The sequence below is a fragment of the Tursiops truncatus genome, chromosome 13 (assembly GCF_011762595.2).
Source record: "Tursiops truncatus isolate mTurTru1 chromosome 13, mTurTru1.mat.Y, whole genome shotgun sequence".
NCBI lineage: Eukaryota > Metazoa > Chordata > Mammalia > Artiodactyla > Delphinidae > Tursiops > Tursiops truncatus.
In genome coordinates this window covers 18,083,581-18,093,200 of record NC_047046.1, presented here as the reverse complement: position 1 = coordinate 18,093,200, position 9,620 = coordinate 18,083,581, and the positions used below count along the sequence as shown (strand labels likewise).

Genomic DNA, 9,620 nt, shown 5'->3' with positions numbered 1-9,620 from the left:
GGCCCACCCACATGTGCCCCGTACTTACCCCCTGGGAGGGTGGTTCCACCGAGTCAGAGACGCTGGGTCAGGCAGCAAGCCGCGTGCTGCCTCACAGACAGTGGCGTGCGAAATAAACACGGACACCGTTTGGTAACCAATGATTTTTTTTTTTTATCTTTGAAAATGGAAGCAAGTGTTTTGACAGAATACGATGGCCGCTCTATAAGAGCCGATCTAGGAGTAATTCACTGGTTTTCCTCTGGGATAGCACGGATTTAAAAAAAAAAGGCAAAACAGGAAAAATAATCCACAGAGCTTGAGGCGCCCACTGAGACTGGCAGGGAGTCCGTCCATTAAATAAGCCTACACTACATATTAAGATCAGGATAACTCGCCCTCACCCTCCTCTTCTCTCCGAACCGCATTCCCTACGGTGTTTCACCGCCATCAACAATTTTGTTCACTTAATTAATTGGGTGTCTGAACCTTAGGACACTTCTGAATCTTAAAAATGAAGGTCCTCAACAGATTATGTTGATAAAGAAACACATACAGGTTTGAATATAAATCACTATTATTGTTCTCTTAACACCTCATTATCCACTTTAATATTTAAAACACACACGCACGCACACACAAAACCACACCAAACATTCAGATGCCCTGAAACCATGGAGACGGCAATCCCACGACTGGTAAAGAACACGGTACCTTCTTCTCTATTCAGACACGAGGACAGCTTGACCATGCAGCCCAACCCACCGACGCCACGCTCTGCCTCAGCCTGGGTCCCTGCGCACAGACGCTTCCAGCCAGTCCCAAACCGTCCCCACGCCAGCAAGAGCACGTGCAAGCGTCCCCGCCGTGGTCCTAATGCTTGACACGATTCCCGTTCCACCACAGGCCCTCAGCCCTTCCAAAGCAGAGGCTCTTTAAATCTTGTTCCTCAAGCACGCACTCTGAGAAAATGGAAATGGAGAGAAGTCCTAGCTAACCCGGGAGTGGGGCAGGCCATGGGAGATCAGTGTCTGGCCGGGGGCTGGGTAGTCTCTGTGCTCAGATCCAGCCACAGTGCAGCTGCAGGGGGGTGCGGGGGAGTTCGTGAAGAGGGTGCGCAGGGACCAGTTGCACCATCAAAGCTACAGCAGACGTCTGCTTCCTTCTCAACCCTCGTCCCCAGTCTCAATATCAATATTCAACAGCACCCTCTGGCCTCAGCTTAGCAGAATGCAGTTAGCACCGAAAGGCAGGAGGAGGGAGGATGGCCGAGGGAGCCCTGAGAGAGGGGGCTGCATACAGGAGGGAGAAGAAAGGGCAGGAGCTCCAGGGGTGTGGGGGACCTGTCTAGCACAGCGAGGGGGCAGCACGGGACTCGCGGGAAAGCAGAGGATCACGTGGGGTGAACGCTTCCCTCCAGGTTCCCTAGTCTGTCTCACCCCATCCCAGGGTACTCGGGAGCCAGGCCAGCTGCTGAAAGGGACAAGAAGGAACACCTCACAGCACGTGTGGCTCCTCGTCCTGGACACCCTTGTCAAGTACTGACCAAAATCTGGAACATGACGTTAAAGTGATGAAGGTAATAGATTCTATGTGTGTAACAAAACCGCAGAAACACATGCTAGTTTAGGTTCGATTATAATCATCTGAAGCACAGGATAACCAAGAAGCAAAGTTCCATTCTGGTACAACCACCCAATTTCTAGAAAAGAGAAAGGAAACGATTCGATATGAGCTTTTTTTTGATCAGAAGACTCGATGGAAAGGGAGGGGTGGGAATATGAATCCACGTGATTTTTCAAGTCTTCCTTTTGTACAGTCATTAAGATGACCAGGTTTGTGCTGCAAAGAAGCCAGCACAGAGTGGCTACTGCTCTGATTGTTCTCAGATGAATGTTTATACAAAATAATATCTTCATTTAGTTTATAAACATACACAGTGCTGTCCCTTTCAAATTAAGGAGAAAAAAAAACCCCACACACAAATACTGCAAAGTAGCAAAATACAAAGAAAAAAAAGCTACTTTTGGTTTTGGCAACATTAAAAAAAAAAAAGAAATATAAAAAGCAATGTGGCATTGGTCCCTGTTTGTAAAAAAAAAACCAAAAACAAAAAAAAACAAAGGTACTTGGGCAGGACACTGAATCAGAATTGGTTGGTTTTCTAAAATTCAGAATATCTGGGATTATCAAAGTAGCACTTTTGTCTTTTAGAAGTTCACAAGTCACATAACACTTAAAACATCAAAAAAAGCTTTCTGGTAAAAAGCTCAGCTTTTAAACCACATTTTGTTTCTGCAAATTTGGGAGACGAGTTGAGTCCTTACTGGAATGTGGCCTATCGCTGGTCGACAGATCTGAAATGTCTCCAAGGGGCAGTGCCTCCCTCTCGCCCTCCCTGGGACCACACCAACTACCAGCCACGAGCGCGTTCCTGCTCCGTCTGCGGGGTGGGGGTGGGCCTTCAGGCTGCTATCTTTGCCATCTGCTGTTCTAACTTGGAAATACGCTCATCTTGATTGCAGATTGTGTCTTTTATAGATTTGATCTCTTTCAAAATCTCATCCAATTTGGCTTCATTTTGCTAAGGAAACGAAAAAAGAGGGGAGGGAAGAGGATGACTAAAAAGCAGCAACGTTCAGCACAGGTGGAATGCACGGGTATAACTGTGGCCTCCCATTTTGGAAGTGGCAGGCTGCAGCAGCCCGGCTGAGCCTTGTAGGAACGCCAGGAACGCTGGCTGGGCCAACTGGCACCCACAGCAAAGCAACAGTGTATCACGGCTCCTGGCCCCACCTGTGCGCCAACCTGGATGGAGACTCCTGGGACACAACTAAACTGCAGGAAGAGACTGATCCCTGCAAGGCTGCCCCACATCCCAACCACCCCGATCAGCCAACTCCAGCAGGAGCATCTTCTATGTGACCAGGGTGACGGGTGACCCGCCAGAGGCTACTGAGCTCCCATCAGCTCCTAGAAAGGTCCTTGGGAACCACATCCCTTGCCCTGCCTGCTCCTCTAAAGAGCCTGAGCTTCTCCCTTGTGGAGCTGATTCTTCTGCAGGAAACCCTGCAGTCCCCAAAGCTGTGGTGCCTCATGTGGCTTGCTCGGTCACAGTCAAAACACTAGCTCCTGAGGGCACTTTGCCTCTTGTCTCTGCCACCTCCACATCGACAATTCCCGGCCCCTCCTGGCCCCCAGAACTCCATTCTACAGCCTGCCGACACCAGCCCCCTCTCCTCCCTGGCTCGACCCTGCTCTCCCGTGGCCACAGGGGTCTTCACTGTCAGCCTCTGGTCTCCATCACTCCCCTGAAACAATTCTTGCCAAGATGCCCAGGATCATCTCTGCCTCTAAGTCCCACTCACCCCAGATCCTTCTGCCACTCAAACACTTAGCAACTTCTAAAATCTCTCACCACTCCCTCCTTCCTGGGACCTCATCTTCCCGGCATCGGTAACAGACCGACTTCTATCCTGGTCATCATAAAAAAGAGAGCTAAAGGAGTCAAACTCATAAATGTCACGTCATCAAGGTGGTTCCTACAAACAGTGCCTGTTACCATTACTGAACCCCATCCGTCCAGCGGGGACAGTGCCCGCAGACGCCCAGGCTGGCAGGCGTGTTCGGGAGGGCCAGGCTGAGCCGGCCCAGCACGCCCCAGGCCCTGCGGTCCTTACCACGCTGGCCGTGTCTGCGGTCTTCTTGGGGACGCTGATCAGGTCGCACTTCTTGTTTGCCGTGGGCTTGCTGTCCAGAATGTTCTTCTTGACCACCTTGAGGTCCCTGTTTTTGCCGGGAATGTATCCGTGCTTCAGGGAGATGAGGAGTGGATCTGCATTCCTCCCCTCGAACCACTCTTCCGCCTCCAGCGCCGCTTCGGGCCCCGCCGTGTCAGGGTACAGGTCATCCTGGAAAAGGTCAGACTACACGAGACACAGTGGAGAAATCCACAGGTAAGGAAGGGAGCTCTGGGATTTTTAAAACCTTTTAAAAACATGGATTGCCTAGACAACTGGGCACTTACCTTCCTGGGGACAGTCATGATAATAGGCTCACACTTTCTCTCGTGAAGTTTGAAGAATCTTCAAAGAAGAAATAAAGGCAAAGTTGCATTAAGTGAAACAGGAGGCCAAGTAACAGGCTTAATAATTCACTCGTACGTTCTGTGTTTGCCCATCACCTCATCGGACGCATCGTGGGGAGCAGGTAGAACTCAGCGTTCCCATTTCACAGAGGAGAAAACAGAAGCTGAGAGGAGCTATGCTAGGGAACAGCGGATAGGAGACCGAACAGAGGCCTATGCATCATGGTGACAGTCAAGTTCCAATTACCTGGGGGCAAATCAACTGTGGGGAAATGATTAACACCACCGACAATGAGCCGCTTATGAGAAAATTACCAAGCCAGAAGACAGTGAACACCCATGTCTCAGAGAGTACCTATGACCTGGATGCCACGTCTTCTGCCAACGTGAAGTGGCTGAACTTTCGTTAAGTGTAAATAGGATTTTTAAAAAGGAAACGAAGACAATCCTAGGAATTAAATGTTGGCATCCGAGCAAACCACATCATGCATAACACTCAAGAAAAATCTGGAATTATCCAGGGTGTGGGAAGAGTAGGAAGACCAAGCCCAAAACCTGTGCGGCTGGCCTGGGCTGGATGGCCAGCTCCACCCCCCACACCTGGGCATGTGCCCACCTGACCCAGCCTCAAGCCCACATGGGGGGTAAACCAGCACCCGCCTCACAGCACAGGTACAAAGAGAAAGGGGATCCGGGCTGTGTGATTAGCACAGCGCCCAACACGTAACCAACGCCCCAGAAATACTGAGTAACCAGGAGGGGTCCTGAATGACTTCCTTATACAGTCATCCCTCGGTATCTGCGGGGGGTGGGTTCCAGGAGGTGCTGCGGACACCAACATCTGTGGATGCTCAAGTCCCTTACATAACATGGCATAGCATTTTATATTCTAAGTCATTCTAGATTACTTACCATACCCAGTACAACGTAAATGCTATGTGAACAGTTGTAAACACAAAGTAAATGCTACGTAAATGGTTTCCCATGCGCCACAAATTCGTTTTGCTTTTTGGAACTTTCTGGAACTTTTGTTTCCAAATATGCTCAATCCTTGGATTTGGAACTTGCAAATACAAAGGGCCGACTACGTCTTTTAAACTTTTAGATGACAGTAAAATAAATGTGTTCCCAAATCCTGAATGTAATTTTGAAATTCAGATTCAATCTGTTTTGAACCACATTTTGATTAGTTTGATTTAAACCACAATTTAGAATTACCTGTGACAGCTTTCCTTCATTACTCTAGCTATAGAGTTGAAGGTATTATAAAAAAAACAAAAACAAAAAGAACCGTGCAGTGATTAATATTAAAAAAAGGGCTCATAAAGATTTCTTATATTTTTAAAGATGTAAGTGTCAATTATTTGCGTGACCAGGTCAGCACGCTTAGAAAAATGTCCATATAAACGCAGCGTTATAAAAACTCCACAGAGTAGTCCAGAGAGGCGGAAGTTACAACACACAGCCAAGCTTCCTAAGCCAAGCTAACCTAACACCCGCTGTAGAACTTTGTTTCTCTAGTTTCGGATCTGCGGGCTCCACAACCCGGTTTGGAACCTGGCTGGTCCCTCTGCAGGGCAGAAAAACCATCCCTCATTTCCATCCCAGGGAAAGGCTCTTCCTGGTTGCCTCCCAGGGGACACTGGCCACAGTCGCAGCCTGAAGACAAGCAACGATGGTTTCACTACTTAAATCAGGGTGTGATACGCCCCAGTGAAGCCTCTTAACCGCTGCATTTCAAGTTTATCATCTGAAGGATGGGGAGGGCACAGCTGGATGAAATGATTTTGAAGAGTTTCTTCTTGCTTTCAAACTCCACGTTTCTAAGAACAGGCAGCAAACAAGATACTAATTCTACGATTCTACTGCACACACACAGGTAGAAAGACTCAGGCGTGGACACGAATGGCGTAAGCAGGCTGAACACTTTCCGATACCGATTCTTTACCTGGCAATCTCACATTTGTTGACATCGAGTCCCCTCTTGGGCATGTAACCCATCCCCCTCTGAGGTTCCTTGCTGCTGAATGTGTTGAGGTAGTGGACATACGGGGATTCGTTCGTGATCTCAAAATAGCGGATACTGCTGTCACCCTACAAGGAATCGGAGACAGGTTTGCGTTTCACGTTAGCCGAAATATCTGATTTAGGTGGGTGTCTCTCTCCTCTATACACCCAGCACTGACTGGGACTCCGCTACGCTGGCTGACCTTTCCTCCCGTTAGGAGGCTTGCCTCGAGCACATGATGGTTTCTCTTCCTGGCAGAGCAAGCCCTCGCTTGTGCAAGGCTAGCTCGCCCTTTAAACAGCCTCCTCTGCCTCCTCCTGAAGGTTCTGACTTTCCTGCACTGAGTCTGGCCCCAAGTCAGAGTCGGAGCAGAAAGGTTAACACCTCCGCCCAACAACTGCGCCACAACAAACAAACAGCAGACCAAGAGGGGCTAGCGGGCAATTACTGACTTTTCAGCATACCTCCACGGGCACAGACCTGAGGGCGCTAACACCAGACAATCGGATAATAAGAAGTAAGATTTTTCTAATGAAGAGACATTAGTTTTAGTGAGTAAAAGTTCAGAGGAGAATGCTATCCCATTACAATGCGTCAAGTTCTGTGATAATTTGGCTTAGAATGGTCAGATTTTTTTGAAGACCTGAAGAACGTGCTAGCCTCTCTCAGTGTAAATAACTGTCTGCACAGTTACATGAACCTGCACAATGAAGGCAATCCTGCCTGAGGGAGGAGATGTGTGTGTAAGAAGAAGTGATGAATAGCTAGGCGGTACTCTGCCCTAACAACCCTCTCCTTTCTCATATTTCCATTTGTTTCAAGGATGTAACTATCTAAAAAAATGGAAGACAAGCTAATCATACACTATTTGTTTTCTACATACTCACAGTAACTTTCCACCCAGTGTTAGTAACATCTGGGTAACAATGCAGTCTATGGCAGCTGTTAACATCTCAAGTAAAATGACTTTCAAGGAAACAGACAAGATCTCAGTTTCTAAATAACTGACCTATAAAAATGTCAAGCAGGTCTGCAGCCCACTCCATCAACTGTGAACAGAAGTAAAACACCCCCAGCTTCATCCCCAGCAAGGGACTATCTGACAGGTTTGGGGAAGGGAACATATCAACAGCTCCATTTGTATTAATTCATTTATTTCAACTACAAAAATTCTAAGGGAAATTGAGCCTACAGAAGAATGAGGAATACTGAGGTCTTTACCTTCTAAAATGAAGTAACAGTAATGATAATAAAGCTACCAACACTTTAGTTAGGCAGAAAGCATCAGGCAGCAGGAAGGTGTCCTGAGTTCAGTGTGGGGTCTTCTTGTAACGACTGTCACCTCCTGACACTTGAGTCAGGCCATGTAATTGCAAGGCCTGGGCCTTAACACTGAACTCCAGGAGCGAGAACCCTCTGGAGAGTCTCTGAGGCCCTCAAAAGCTTATACCCATGGAGCACTTTTCTCTATACAATTGCTCATCTACTAAATCTCTGAAGGATAAACTTTTCTTCTTACAGGATTAAATTTAAGATCAAACAGCAAAATTACTGTTTACCTTTCCACATAAGTAAATGATACTGGTGTCGGGGTCATAGAAAGGTAGCAACACCCCATTGCTAGTGTCCATTTCATGAAGAGCAATTGGTTCCTCCATATTTTTCTGGGGAAAAAAAACACACACACACGCACACACATTTTTAAAAGGTGAATTTTTATAAGATGATACATTTTTCATCCCTAATTAAGTTAGCCATTTCCCTAAAATAATGAAAGTTTAAACAATGCACATATGATATTCATACATGTAATTACCAACAGGAATACTAGATGAGATCCAACTCACTGAAAATTGTGTTGATTTGGCAACATAATGCACACATCAGTGTGATCCCATGACAGAGATGAGAGCCCATCTCCTTTGTGACTGCTTTCTTTTTTAAAAGTACTTTTTTCTTATTACAAAAATAAACTCATGTTCTTTTAAAAATCAGAAGGTACAAGGAAAAACATAAAAATCATCCCATATTCCGTAATCCCACGGTCCAGTGGGGGGTAGAAACAATTACCATTTTGGCCTATTTCCTTCCAACATAGAAGCACACACAGATTGGGATCATACCATATATGCAGTTCAGTACGTTTTTCCCACTTGTGCTGTCATGAACATTTTCCCAAGCATGACTATTTTGATTTAGACATTTGATCATGTTCTTTAGGAAATATTTTAACTAAGTTTAGAACTTATTTCCCAAGTCTAAAACACTGGATTCTTCACGCATTCTTTCTAAAATCTACAGTCAACAGAGACTCCTTGGGAGTATCAAGAATGCATTTTTAAAATACATTTCGCAGTAAGTCTCCAGTGAGGATGAGAACTTCACATCCAACTTAAAACAAGCATGAGTTCAGCAAACGACACTGAGAACCCTATCATCTACTGCCCAACCCAAAGGCCCGCTCAGAAAAGAGAAAACTCGAGGCTGGGGAAGGGGTGGCAGGGCTGGGAAGGGGCGTACCGGGTTCCAGAGGGCCAGCTGCCGCTCGCTCATGCGGCTGAAACCAGTGGTAAAGACGTTGCCGTCAGCCAGAAAGATGGCCCTCATGGGTCGGGCTCCTTCATGTGCTTTCTCCTTCTCCTGGGCGAGAGAGCAAAGAGGCAGCTTACACAGTCAGACTGCAGGAAGGAAAAGTGGGGGAAAGCGGGGGCTCAGACAGTGAACCCTGCCACCCCACATGGCACTCACGTCAAAGGTGTGTGTGTGTGTGTGTGCGTGTGCACGTACGTGCACGAGCGTGTCAGTACTGGCCACCTCCCCTCCCTGAAGGAGGAGGAAACAAAGCGACACCAAGGGATCTGGCCAAGGCCCCTTGGCTGGTGAGCGAGCAATCGCGCCAGGTCTGGACTGAAAGGCCTCAGTCCTTCCACCAGGCCCTGCCACCAACCCAAGTTCAGGCTCTGCAAAAACAAAACACACGAAAGAGCTCTGCCAAGCCTTTGTTTCTCAAGAGTATGATGATAACCTGAAGGTGGACGGTCGCTACAGCATCTCGCAATTTCACAGGACAGAAAGTGGAGTCTGGCTAACCCGTTCCTTAGCCTCATCTCTTCAGCGGGAGCCCACCAGCCCCACCCCTTGGAAGGTTCTAGTGGAGAAAGCACGGGGTGTGGGGCCTTGATAAGCACCAGCCATGCCTGTCACTCGACTCTTGGGAATTATCACCGGCCAAGAGCCACCTTCTCAGAGAAGGGCCGTGACGAGGCAGAGTGGGGTGGAAGTGAGGCACCTCTGGATTCGACACTTGCAGTATCAACCTGACTAAAGGCCCGAGTGTCCATCTTTTGCTGTGATGTGTGATTCTGTGGAGGCCTAGCTCAGGTGGCAGAAACGGGGACGCTGAGCTGTGGAGAGAACCCATGGCATCTTGTCAGGCCCTTTAAAGACCGACTGGGGAGCAGCGGAGGGAATCAACAGATCCACCTGCAGTCCTAAGCCAGCATGCAGTAAACTCTGTGGGTTAGCTGCTCTAGACGTGCACATTCT

The 9,620-nt window shown here is 47.7% G+C and overlaps 1 protein-coding gene across 5 annotated transcripts in view; it reads right to left on the bottom strand.

Moving 5' to 3' along the window:
* Nucleotides 1-1,600: 1,600 nt before the first annotated feature.
* Nucleotides 1,601-9,620, bottom strand: part of CORO1C (coronin 1C) — an 83,754-nt gene continuing 75,734 nt past the window's right edge. For all 5 annotated transcript variants that reach the window (XM_033837087.2, XM_033837088.2, XM_073790240.1 and 2 more), the window contains 6 exons: nucleotides 8,595-8,714; nucleotides 7,634-7,738; nucleotides 6,015-6,160; nucleotides 4,007-4,064; nucleotides 3,660-3,905; nucleotides 1,601-2,563 (listed from right to left, as the gene is read on the bottom strand). In XM_033837087.2, coding sequence (XP_033692978.1) covers nucleotides 2,444-2,563; nucleotides 3,660-3,905; nucleotides 4,007-4,064; nucleotides 6,015-6,160; nucleotides 7,634-7,738; nucleotides 8,595-8,714 — 795 coding nt within the window. In that variant the 3' untranslated portion in view covers nucleotides 1,601-2,443. The remainder of the gene's footprint in view (nucleotides 2,564-3,659; nucleotides 3,906-4,006; nucleotides 4,065-6,014; nucleotides 6,161-7,633; nucleotides 7,739-8,594; nucleotides 8,715-9,620) is intronic.